This window comes from Scyliorhinus canicula, chromosome 10 (genome assembly GCF_902713615.1).
Source record: "Scyliorhinus canicula chromosome 10, sScyCan1.1, whole genome shotgun sequence".
Taxonomy (NCBI): Eukaryota; Metazoa; Chordata; class Chondrichthyes; order Carcharhiniformes; family Scyliorhinidae; genus Scyliorhinus; species Scyliorhinus canicula.
In genome coordinates, this window is record NC_052155.1 from 43638884 (window position 1) to 43652524 (window position 13641).

The 13641-nt window shown below is 46.1% G+C and overlaps 1 protein-coding gene across 4 annotated transcripts in view; it reads right to left on the reverse strand.

Annotated features, from left to right (window-relative positions):
- rhpn1 (rhophilin, Rho GTPase binding protein 1) overlaps nucleotides 1-13641 on the reverse strand; it is a 123572-nt gene that overhangs the window by 17718 nt on the left and 92213 nt on the right. For all 4 annotated transcript variants that reach the window (XM_038808838.1, XM_038808837.1, XM_038808840.1 and 1 more), the window contains 2 exons: nucleotides 10632-10751; nucleotides 4913-5107 (listed from right to left, as the gene is read on the reverse strand). In XM_038808838.1, the coding sequence (XP_038664766.1) occupies nucleotides 4913-5107; nucleotides 10632-10751 (315 nt within the window). The remainder of the gene's footprint in view (nucleotides 1-4912; nucleotides 5108-10631; nucleotides 10752-13641) is intronic.

Here is a 13641-nt window from a genome sequence, read left to right on the forward strand (position 1 = left end):
ACAGTAGTGGGAAGTTGTGCGTGGAGTCCGAGGAGATAGGAGAGGTGCTAAATGAGTATTTTTCGTCTGTATTCACACAGGAAAAAGACAATGTTGTAGAGGAGAATACTGAGATACAGGCTACTAGACTAGAAGGGCTTGAGGTTCATAAGGAGGAGGTGTTAGCGATTCTGGAAAAAGTGTGAAAATAGATAAGTCCCCTGGGCCGGATAGGATTTATCCTAGGATTCTCTGGGAAGCTAGGGAGGAGATTGCGGAGCCTTTGGCTTTGATCTTTAAGTCATCTTTGTCTACAGGAATAGTGCCAGAAGACTGGAGGATAGCAAATGTTGTCCCCTTGTTCAAGAAGGGGAGTAGAGATAACCCCGGTAACTATAAACCAGTGAGCCTTACTTCTGTTGTGGGAAAAGTCTTGGAAAAGTTTATAAGAGATAGGATGTATAATCATCTGGAAAAGAATAATTTGATTAGAGATAGTCAACATGGTTTTGTGAAGGGTAGGTCGTGCCTCACAAACCTTATTGAGTTCTTTGAGAAGGGGACCAAACAGGTGGATGAGGGTAAAGCAGTTGATGTGGTGTATATGGATTTCAGTAAAGCGTTTGATAAGGTTCCCCACGGTAGGCTATTGCAGAAAATACAGAGGCATGGGATTCAGAGTGATTTAGCAGTTTGGAACAGAAATTGGCTAGCTGACAGAAGACAAAGGGTGGTGGTTGATGGGAAATGTTCAGACTGGTGTCCAGTTACTAGTGGTGTACCACAAGGATCTGTTTTGGGGCTGCTGCTGTTTGTAATTTTTATAAATGACCTGGAGGAGGGCGTAGAAGGATGGGTGAGTAAATTTGCAGATGACACTAAAGTCGGTGGAGTTGTGGACAGTGCAGAAGGATGTTACAAGTTACAGAGGGACATAGATAAGCTGCAGACCTGGGCTGACAGGTGGCAAATGGAGTTTAATGCAGAAAAGTGTGAGGTGATTCATTTTGGAAGGAATAACAGGAAGACAGAGTACTGGGCTAATGGTAGGATTCTTGGTAGTGTGGACGAGCAGAGAGATCTCAGTGGCCATGTCCATAGATCCCTGAAAGTTGCCACCCAGGTTGAGAGGGTTGTTAAGAAGGCGTACGGTGTGATAGCTTTTATTGGTAGAGGAATTGAGTTTCGGGGCCATGAGGTCATGTTGCAGTTGTACAAAACTCTGGTGCAGCCGCATTTGGAGTATTGCGTGCAGTTCTGGTCGCCGCATTATAGGAAGGATGTGGAAGCATGGGAAAGGTTACAGAGGAGATTTACAAGGATGTTGCCTGGTATGGAGGGAAGATCTTACGAGGAAAGGCTGAAGGACTTGAGGCTGTTTTCGTTAGAGTGAAGAAGATTAAAAGGTGACTTAATTGAGGCATACAAGATGATCAGAGGATTAGATAGGGTGGACATTGAGAGCCTTCTCCCGCGGATGGTGATGTCCAGCACGAGGGGACATAGCTTTAAATTGAGGGGAGATAGATATAGGACAGATGTCAGAGGTAGATTCTTTACTCAGAGAGTAGTAAGGGCGTGAAATGCCCTGCCTGCAACACTAGTCCACTCCTCCACCATACCCAGTACCTCTCCCATCACCCATGGCACCTTCCCATGCAATCGCAGGTGTAACACATGCCCCTTCACCTCTTCCATGCTTAACATTCCAGGCCCAAAACACTCATTCCAGGTTAAGCAGCTTTTCACTTGCACCTCTTTCAATCTGGTCTATTGCATTTGCTGCTCCCAATGTAGTCTCCTCTATATCGGAGAGACCAAACGCAGACTGGGTGATCGCTTTGCTAAGCATCTTCAGTCTGTGCATATTCAGGATCCTGACCTTCCTGTTGCTTGCCATTTTAACAAAAGACCCTGCTCCTATGCCCACATGTCTGTTCTTGGCCTGCTGCAATGCTCGAGTGAAGCGCAACGCAAACTGGATGAACAATATCTCATCTTCTGGTTAGGCACACTACAGTCTTCCGGCCTGAACATCGAATTCAACAACTTCAGATGATCAGTCCCACCTTGACCCATTTGTTTTTATTTCATTTTAACTGTCTTTTACCATTTCTTTCTTTCTTAATATACATTTAATCCCCCCCCCCCCCCCAATCTTATCCACCTTTCTCCTCTTTGCTTCCCCCTTCTCCTCACCCAACACCTACAGTTCATCCTCTGATGTTAGTTTCCCTGCTGTTTGACCTTTCACATCCTTTGTCCTCTCTGGGGACTGCCATTCATGCACAAGTTTGAACAGGACTTCCTCACCACACAGGACTTTCAACCGATGCTATACACCAGATACATCGATGACATTTTTTTCCTTTGGACCCACGGCGAGACATCACTGGAACGACTACACGATGACATCAATAAGTTCCATCCCACCATCAAACTCACCATGGACTATTCTCCAAATTCAGTTCCATTCTTGGACACACTCGTCTCCATCAAGGACGGTCACCTCAGCACCTCGCTTTACCGCAAGCCCACAGATAATCTCACGATGCTCCACTTCTCCAGCTTTCACCCGAAACACATTAAAGAAGCCATCCCCTATGGACAAGCCCTCCGTATACACAGGATCTGCTCAGACAAGGAGGAGCGCAACAGACACCTACAGATGCTGAAAGATGCCCTCGTACGAACGGGATATGGCGCTCGACTCATTGATCGACAGTTCCACCGCGCCACAGCAAAAAACCGCACCGACCTCCTCAGAAGACAAACACGGGACACCACTGACAGAGTACCCTTCGTCGTCCAGTACTTTCCTGGGGCGGAGAAACTACGACATCTTCTTCGCAGCCTCCAATACATCATCAGCGAGGATGGACATCTTGCCAAGGTCATCCCCACACCCCCACTACTGGCCTTCAAACAACCGCGCAACCTCAAACAAACCATTGTTTGCAGCAAATTACCCAGCCTTCAGAACAGCAACCACAACACCACAAAACCCTGCCAGGGTAATCTCTGCAAGACATGCCAGATCATCGACATGGACACCACCATTACACGTGGAAACACCACCCACCAGGTACGCGGCGCATACTCGTGCGACTCGACCAATGTAGTCTACCTCATACGCTGCAGGAAAGGATGTCCCGAAGCGTGGTACATTGGCGAGACCATGCAGACACTGCGACAACGAATAAACGGGCATCGTGCGACTATCAACAGGCAGGACTGTTCCCTTCCAGTTGGGGAACACTTCAGCAGTCAAGGACATTCAGCCTCTGATCTCCGGGTCAGCATTCTACAAGGAGGCCTTCAGGAGACGCGACAACGCAAAATTGCTGAGCAAAAACTTATAGCTAAGTTCCGCACGCATGAATGCGGACTCAACCGGGATCTGGGATTCATGTCGCATTACATTCGGCCCCCACCAACAAGCCTGGACTTGCAGAGGCCTACCGACTGAACTGGCTTGGGACAATTCACACCTCTTTAACCTGGAGTTACCTCTCTCTCTGCATCTTTGATGATTTGATTGCCTGCAGGTGCTCGCATTCCGGGGCATCTCTGACTGTGTCTATATAAACATTTCTGGAACAAGCCTTTCCATTCACCTGAAGAAGGAGCCGTGCTCCGAAAGCTCGTGTTTGAAACAAACCTGTTGGACTTTAACCTGGTGTTGTAAGACTTCTTACTGTGCTCACCCCAGTCCAACGCCGGCATCTCCACATCGGGACTGCCATTAACACTCTTTCTCCTTAGTATCTGTGGCCATTAGCACCCAGTTTGCCTGGGTTTCTGTGGCTATGACTCATCTTTCATTCTCACTCCACAGTATAAATACTTCCCACTCTGTCTGTTAGCTTTGACAAAGAGTTATCGGATTCGAAACGTTAGCTCTTTTCTCTCCCTACAGATGCTGCCAGACTTTCCCTTTTGTTTCAGATTCCAGCATCCGCAGTAATTTGCTTTTATTTTTGCCACTGTTCATTGGTGGTGGAGGGATTGAATGTTTGTGGAGCAATCAAGTAGGCTGCTTTGTTTTGGATGGTGTTGAGCTTCTTCAGTCGGGTGGAAATTACATTGACGCAGTAAGTGGTGTTTCTCTAGAACTGAAATACATACTTGCACTACAGTAGCTTTATGCAGTATTTGATACTTGCCCTGATGAGTTAAAAAGCACACTGATGCATTAAAAGTGTCTTTTACATCAGAAGATCCAAGATTTGATATTATGTGTCGCTGACAGTGGTAAAACACTGAAAGCAACACTTTGGTTTCTTTGTTTTATTTGTCAGGGTGTGGGTCGATACTGACACAGTCACATTCAATGTTCCTCAGTTGCAGTAAGGGGCTTGCTATGTAACAGCAGAGTATTAACAGTCAACCATGTTATATGTAACTGAAGTCATGCGTTGCTCAGACTGGTATGGCAGTTTCCCTTCACCAGAGGGCAATAACCAGGTGAGATTTTATGAATCTATCTGCTTACATGATCATTTTTCTGCTATGAACCTGCAGAATTCCATTTGAGCTCATCATAGTAAAATATGAATTCTGATTTGTATCATAAAAAACACGATGGAACCCCAATACTTACAGAAGCCCAACCTCTCCAGGAACCTATGGAGTTAGACTCTAAAGCTGTTGAATTTAGATATTGTTCCCTTAAAAAGGGGCTGGTTTAGCACAAGGCTAAATAGCTGGCTTTTAAAGCAGACCAAGGCAGGCCAGCAGCGCAGGTTCAATTTCCGTACCAGCGTCCCTGAACAGGGGCCGGAATGTGGCCACTAGAGGCTTTTCACAGTAACTTCATTTGAAGCCCACTTGCGACAATAAGCAATTTTCATTTCATTACATTTTTCATTATTTGCTGGGCTGAACTGCCTTAATATTGCAGCACATCATCAATATAAAAATATTAACTTACGATGAATTTCTGGAGCTTCAGCAGTATCAAAAAAGTCATCCTCATGATCGATTTCAGAGTACTTCTTCAGTGATCGTTTGTGGACAAGAGCTAGCACCTCCTGCAGGATATCCATCTTCCTCAGAATCCGACACAGACTGTGAATCCTCATTGCTTCTTCATGCTTAATTATTGCTTTCTTCAAATGTGCCTTCCCTATTAAAATTAAAGTGGGGGAAAGGATTAAAGAGATAGTCAGAAGAATATTTATTGCTGTGATTACGTAAATCAAACAGTAATTCTATTGGTTAGTGATATATTAGGTTCATAATGGTCCTTTCACCTTAATGGATTCAAGATGGAAACCCAATCTTTACTGATATAACAGACTTTCATTCCGTTTCAAATTTAGGGATTAGGAATGCTGATTGAAATTAACTTTTGGAAGACTTGACCTGGTTTCTGAAAGTCACAAAGTATCAATAGTCTGGTGTAAATTTAGCAAATGGATTCAGTGAAGCTATAAGTAGGACTGTGTGAAAATAAAAAAATTACAATACGATTCAGGATATAGGTTCATGCCACAGTCCTAATCATGCTGAGCCCCCAATTGCCACCATAGAATATTGGGGACAGAAGGGTGGGAGTGCAATCAGGGACACAATTAACCCCAAGTCTTAAGTTCTTTCTGCTAATTGGCTCCAAATGAGTGTTGCATTGCAAGAGAATGGAAGATAACATGCTGTTAATGAATCATATATTTTTCAAATGCCGCCAGGCCAAGCAAAACCCGTTTGGAAACAAATGGACTCATCAGCGATAGACAGCATGGTTTTGTGAAGGGGAGGTCGTGCTCCCCTAACTTGATCTGAATTTTTTTGAGGAGGTGATAAAGATAATTGATGAGGGGAGGGCGGTGGATGTTGTTTACATGGACTTCAGTAAAGCCTTTGACAAGGTGCCTCATGGCAGACAGGTACATGGGGCGGGATTCTCTGATCCTGAGGCTAAGTGTTGACGCCGTCAGAAATGCCGTTACGTTTCTCAACGTCGTCAACATGGCCTCAGGATCAGCAATTCTGGCCCCTACAGTGGGCCAGCATGGCACTGGAGCGGCCCACGCCGCTGCAGCTGCTGATCCTGGCATCAACTGGGTGCCACGGGGTCCGCACATGCGCAGTGGCACTGGTGCCAACACGTGCATGCGCAGTGGCTCCCCTCCGTGCCGGCCCTGACGCAACATGGCATAGGGCCAAAGGGGCTGGCGCGGAAGAAAGGAGGCCCCCAGCCCGAGAGACCGGCCCGCCGATCGGTGGGTCCTGATCGCGGGCCAGGCCACAACGGAGGCCACCCCCTGGGGTCGATCTCCCATCCCCCCCAACAGGCCGACCCCCGGACCCTTCCAAGCCCAGGTCCCACCGGCTGAGAGCAGGCTAGAATGGCGCCGGCGGGACGGGTTTTTTGCAACGGCCTCTCGGCCCATCTTGGGACGAGAATCGGCGGGGATATGTGTAGAGTGGCCCCCGACCGGTGCTGCACCGATTCTCTGTTCTGTGGAGAATCACATCCCACGTTGGGGCAGCATGGCGCAATTCATGCCGGTCGCGAGGATTCTCTGGCCCGGCCCGAGAGAATCCCGCCCAAAAGGTGCAGTCACACGCAATCAGAGGTGAGGTGGCAAGATATATACAGAACTGGCTCGGTCACAGAAGGATAAGGGTAGCGGTAGAAGGGTATTTTTCCTGAATGGAAAGTTGTGACTAGTGGTGTCCCACAGGGATCGGTGCTGGGGCCTCTGTTGTTTGTAGTTTACATAAACAATGTGGAGGAAAATGTAGCTGGTCTGATTAGTAAGTTCGCGGATGACACCAAGGTTGGTGGAGTGGCAGATAGTGTTGAGGATTATCAGAGGATACAGCAGGATATAGATAGGTCGGAGTCTTGGGCAGAGAAATGGCAAATGGAGTTTAATCCAGACAAATGCGAGGTTATGCACTTTGGTAGGTCTAACATGGAGGGAGGGAAAATATACAGTAAATGGCAAAACTCTTAGGAATATAGAAAGTCAGAGATCTGGGCGTACAGGTCAACAGATCTTTGAAAGTGGCAACATAAGTGGACAAGGTAGTCAAGAAAGCATAAGGAATGCTTGTTTTCATTGGATGGGGCATAGAGTATAAAAACTGGCAAGTCATGCAACAGTTGTATAGAACCTTGGTAAGGCCGCACTTAGAATATTGCACACAATTCTGGACGCGACACTAGCAGAGGGATGTGGAGGTTTTGGAGAGGGTGCAGAGGTGATTTACCTTGATATTGCCTGGTCTGGAGGGTGTTAGCTATGCAGAGAGGATGAATGACTCAGACTGTTTTCATTAGAACGACAGAGGTTGTAGGGCAATCTGATAGAGGTCTACAAGATTATGAGGCCAGACATCCAGTGGCGGCCATGGTGTGAGCAGTTGCACATCTGGCAGCTCCTGCTGGAGGCTGTTTTTTTCAGACCTTTTCCCCTGTTTGGAGGGTGGATGTCTGGCTAAAAAGGTGTAGGGCGTGTCCGAGGGGAATCTGATTCCACTGGTGGGACTGATAGATGGATTCAAGGACCAGAAGTGGGGCAAGGAGAAGGGAACAGCTGGTGCTTGTGAATCTTTGTGCGAAACTGCTTAAGGTGACAGAGGGTGTAGGGCCGATGCTGATGGCCGAATGGTCGACGGACCAACTGGTGGACTTCTTAACTGTGAAATTTAGCCAGCAGAGGAGAGAGGCCCATGAGGACCTAGCCAAGGCGGTAGAGGTGTTGAAATCTGGGATTGATCGAGTGGCGTAGAGGCTGGAGTGCCAAGGTCAGACCATCTGTAAAGGGGAGGAGGCAGTGGGGGGAGCACAAGGAGCTGGCTTCGCTGGCAGCCAAGGTGGGAGTAATGAGGGATAACAGAGATGGCTGCAGGTGGAGGACCTTGAGAACTGCTCCTGGAGGCAGAACGTAAGGATTGTAGGAATGCCTGAAGGCATCGAGAGAGCGGACGCTGCCACGTATGTGGCTGGAATGTTGGAGAAGCTGATGGGACAAGCTGGCCTCTCGAGGTGGAGGAGGAGGAGGCTGCAGGCAAATGAGCTGCTGAGGGTGTGGGGACAGTGCTATAAGTTTGAGGGGGCTTCGATTTGGGCCCCGATCTGTGGGAATCACAGGTTCATTCCGGGTGAACTGGAGGGGGTTTTCAGGGTTGGTGGAGGGCGGGGATTAAGAGGTTTGGAGATTTTTGTGCGGAGGGCAATGTCCCGAGTTTGGAAGATCTGGTGGATGAGTTGCGCAGGGGAAATGGGTTAACTGGAAAAAGTGGAGGCAGAGAGGGTGGGGGTATATGGTAGTGAGGGCGCAGCACGATTGTTGGCTATTTATTGAGTTATGCTGTGTTCTCCTGTTTGTTATTTGTTGGTTATCTTTTTCATCCTGGTTGTGGTTTTGTTTGATATTTATTTATAAACGCCTTAATAAACATATTAAAAAAAAGAGATTATTAAGGGCATGAATAGAGTGGATGGGCAGGCACTCTTTCCAAGGGAGGAGGGGTCAGTCACTAGGGAGCATAGGTTTAAGGTTCGCTGGGCAACGTTTAGAGGAGATGTGCGAGGCGAGTGCCTGGAACACGCTGCCAGGGGAGGTTGTGGAAGCAGATACATTAACGGCGTTCAAAAGGCATCTCGACAAATACATGAATAAGATGGGTATAAAGGGATACGGCAGGACATAGATAGGTTGGAGACTTGGGCAGAGAAATGGCAAATGGAGTTTAATCCGGACAAATGTGAGGTAATGCATTTTGGTAGGTCAAAGGACCTGTTCCTGTGCTGTATTGTTCAAACCTCCTTTTCCCAATGAAGTCCTCATAATTAACCAGTTAATGAAAACGAACAGAGAAATGCGAACATGTGAAATAATAAGAATCTTCAAAAAAAGTTTCACTTTCTCTATTTAGCATCGTCAGACTTTGGCAACAATATATCACCACTCAGTCTGTTGGACAGACAGTACAAGAAGGAAATCTGAAACAAAATTAGATAATAACTGAAATACATAAGCAAGTTAGTTAGCATCTGTAGAGAGAAAAGGATGAATTAACGTTTCAGTTCTAAACAGTTCATCAGAAGGTCAAACCTGTAGTCTACAGAATGAATCTAGTGAATCTTCTGGGATGGAAAACAAGGTGGGCGAGGGCATTTGTGTGGAAGGCAAGATCTCAGCTTTCCAACGACAGAAGAAAGTTGTCTAAGTTGGCAGGTGGATGAAAATGGATCATGGTTCCTGACAGCAAGCAGCAGGAACCTGTTTTTAATACATTAGCATGTCATGCATACTCATTAAAACACTTGGGCAGCAGATTAAATTGTACCTTTGCGATTCAGTTGGAAGCAAATGAGAAGTATGTACCTTCATGTTCAAGACTAGTTAAGGGTACATGCAGCAGGCAAGGTGGTCTTCCTGGTGGATTTGAAGTGAGTGAGAGTTGTATTTCTTGTGTAAGGAACTTTGTTGGACCAGAGGAGAGAAAGCTGAGCTGTTGCAGTGAGTTTGACTGGTGGTTGCACAGGGATGTTAGGGTCTGGCTGACCGAGGGAGGAAGGGAGAGAGATGGGTAGGTCAGGTCGTGGTGACTTAAGGGTCATGGGGGAAAGAGAGGGAGGAAACTGGATGCGAACAGAATGTCACTTTCTGCCGAAGGAAGCTCAAGAACGACAGAGGCTAGGGTCAAGAGTGGCAGAGGCAGATCTAGGTTGACAGACCGTTGATCAAGGATGATGGTGTCGTGTTATTCACCTTGGGGTAACACGGACTGCAGATAAACGATAAAGCAAACACCAAACGTAGGCTTTGGTTCAATAAGATTTATTGAACTTCTGGAACAAAACACACAGCTACCTGTGGGTTGACTCTCTACTACTCTAAGTAAACTAACTCTAACTATCTAGACCAGGCTAGCTCTGATCCACGTGCAGAAGGTGTTGATTGATATGTACGCCCCGACTGTCACTACAGTTGTCACCAGTGGAAAGAGGCAGAGTGCTGATGCCTCATATGCTTTATAGTTGGAAGCCCCCCTCTGGTGTTCTGTCTGGTGATTGGTTGTGTTCTGTTCTGTATGTTGATTGGCTCACCTGGGTATCTGTCACTGCCTGCTTCTACCTCATGATGTGCATCGGTGCATATCATGACAGATGGTAGGTGGCTTGATGATCTTCGAAGGCAGACTAGGCTTATGGTGGCAGACCAAAGGTTGTTGACAGAAGGTGGAGGTAGTGATGGCTCGCAGCTTCAGGGATCCAAGTGTAGCAGCAGTTCAAGTTTAAAAATGTGCAAACTTGAGTTGTTTTTACATGATAGATTGCAAATATACAGGGCTGGATTGTCCGTTGCGGCAGGAGCGCACCCATATCCAGGGATTTCCCAATGGCGTGGAGCTGCCCACAAAGGGAAATCCCATTGGCCAGCTTGCGGGACGGAGAATCCCGCTGCCGGCGGGGGCGCATCACGGTACAGAGAATCCCGCTCATGGAATTACTGCTACTTATGACTTCAGCAGAGATCTGGGCAATTATGCCTCACTTTCAATAGGCTCAGCTTTTCAAAGTTAATAGATTTATTAAATTAACTTAGAATAAAGATAACATTGAGATACAGGTGTGGATAATATATTACAACAATATATGGAAATATTTGTCTTGCAAAATCATTGCATACCTAGTTTACGTCGCTCTTCTTTATCTCTCAGTACTGTGATTAACGAGGGACCCTCCGGCATCGTCACATGTAATTGCTGAAGGGCCTTCACTTGTTCACTTTCTTCATCGTCAGGACCCACTTAAAAGAATATGCAAAACAATCCAGTTTAATCTGCCGTTTTATCTTCCCAATTCTCCCTGAAGCAAAGATTTCTCCCCAGTTATTCAGCACTTACATGTCTATTTATTCACTGTCCACTTAGGCCGAAATTAAGTAGCATTAATTTACCTTACCATTACTCAAATAATTATCTCTTCATTACTCCAATGCACTTCTTGCCAGTCTTTCATCCTGTTTGCACATCGATACCAGCTAATCGAGATGCTCTTCGCCAGAGTCCTCGCCTGCATAAAGCAGCACACTTTCATTATATCCTTCTTCCCCAAGCTCCACTGTCACCTGCTTCTCAGTGAATCAATTTCAAGACCTTGTACTTGTCAATGCCCTACAAGGCCTCAGCTAACATATTTTGGATTTTTTCCAGTCCTTACCAGAGCACATCTGCTATTCCAAGGACTCTGAATTAAGGTTTTTTACATATACCAGGAGGACAACCTTCCAGAAGAGCATAACAAATAGTAGTTGCATTTCAGCCCTGTTCCACCATTAGTGCAATATTGGCTGGCCTTCCACCTCAATTCCACCTTGCCAGACTACCCCACTGTCCCTTAGTATTCAAAAATCTATCAGTCTGTTTTGAATAGACTCAATAACTGAACATCCACTGCCCTCTGGATAGAACATTCCAAAGATCCTCAACCACTTCATGGAAGGAATTTCTTATCTCCGTGCTAAATAGCTGATCAATTTTCAATCATTATATCTGTGTTTCTGGAATTGCCCTGCCATCATGCTCTCTCTTGCTTTAAAAAGGACTCTCTCAAAACTTCCCATTTAACATGCCTTCAATGTCTCCCATTATGTGCCTACACTTCCTACCTTTCAGTTGGTAAATTATCCAGGGATATTAGGCCATAACTTCCATCCAGCGGCGCAAAGCGATGGTCCACTGGAATTACAAGGGTTTAAATCACACTTACCCGCTCTGGAAAAATTTGTTCCAACTTCCTACGGCCGGGGTGCTTGGGACCTGCAGTCCCCCCAGGCTCCAGTGCAGTCTAGCACCAGTGGACTCAGAGACTACACCCCTTTTTGTAATGCATTAGCTGCCACAAAGTAGGTAGTTTAAAGGGACAGCGAAATTGACGTCAGGGAGAAAATAAGTCCCAGCTCAGCGGAAGGGGAGACATATGGTTGGAAGGGTAGGAAGGAGCCAGGTTGGGGGGGGGGGGGGGGGGGGGGGGGAGCAGTGACGGGGTGGATTGGGTCAGTGGGGGGTCGGGGGGGGGGGGGTGTCAGGTCGGGTTGGGCGAATCAGGATGGGGGGTACACGCCAAGTCAGTGAGGCGATGTGTACAGGTTGGAAGGAGGGGGGGGGGGGGACCTGTGCCCTGTGGGGCTCCAACTGAGTTTTCAAAATAGTTAGAAGTGGTTTTATTTCTTCTAACTCGGAGTAATTATTAGCGTTACACTGGCAGAACCATCCAAACTTATGATTTAAATCACTATGTTGGGTGGTTCCCAGTGCAGCGCAATTTTCCAAGGGAACTTGGTATTTCTGGACAAATCCTGCGTAAACCCTTACCCGGGAACTTAGAGAGGGAAGATACTCATCTTTGGGATACTCCCCAAATCTGACAATGGGGAACCTGGAAGTTACAGGTCACAATTTTATGAGGAAAGCTACATAAATGTAAGCTTCTATTGGTAATTACTTTGTTCCCAGATACCTGCAACATCAGTTTAAAATTAGCTGTCAGGTGGTGTTCAACAGGGATTTGTGAGAGCAGTATTCCCACTGTAATTCTTTTGGGCGAAGGCTCCACACAGGACTCAGCAAAAATGCAATTGATTTGTTTTGTTTAAATCGGCAGTTTGGAGAAGTTTTTGAGAGAGCAACATTTTTCTCTCCATCCATTTGTTTTTTTAAAATCATTTCATGGAATATAGACACCAGTGGCAAGACCAGTATTTGTTGCCCATCCCTAATTGCCCTTGAACTGAGTAGCTCGCTAGGTCACAGCAGAGGGCAGTAGAGCCAGTTTGGGTGAAGAATTCTTTCAGAGGGCTGGTGCAGACTCAAATGGGCCAAATGGCCTCCTTTTGCATTGTAGAGATTCTATAATTACAGAGGTTTTGGTCTATAATAGTTAAAACTATGGAATGTTTATCAAGAAGCCCAAGTTATAAAGTGAATTCAAAGCAATAATCAGAAACGTTTAAAAGTTCTGCCTTGCTTGGATATTAAGATAGAATATTGAAGAATTTTTACATACACTAAAATCTGGCGATATCATGATATCATGTCTTGGAACACAAAGATAACAAACTTATATGTTTTTAACAATGCTAATTCAGTTGAACCAGATGGTCAGGTTTTTCAAACTTTTTTCCCCGGGACGCATTTATACCAGCCGGCTGACCTTCGGGACCCACGCCGACCAGTGTTCATGACCCACGCCAGCCGACCTTCGTGACACACCATTATTGATTACCTTTAATGCGGCAAGTGCGCCTGCTTGGTCCTCACGGTCTCACTTGCTTTGTATTTCAATGCTACGTTTCTGCTTAAGGTTTCAGCTGATGATTTAAATTCTTGCGACATCCTTTGAAAAAAATCAAGAGGTTTTTCCTCGAACTCGCCTTGTTTAGTCTTCAAATGCCTTTGAAGATTTGCGGGTTTAAAACTTTCATTTGCCTGTACTTCCTTGCATAAAACACACACATGGGCTTTGCATCCTGATTTGCATTGGCACAATTAAAGCCATACCTCAATAAATCATCTTTATACTGCTTTGTTCCTGATTTCAGTTTCTTCTTAATTGTTTGTTCACCAGAGACCCCAGAGCTCTGGATACAGCTCACACCAGCACTGCTTTGTTCTGCCATGGATTCTCCTGTGAAGCTC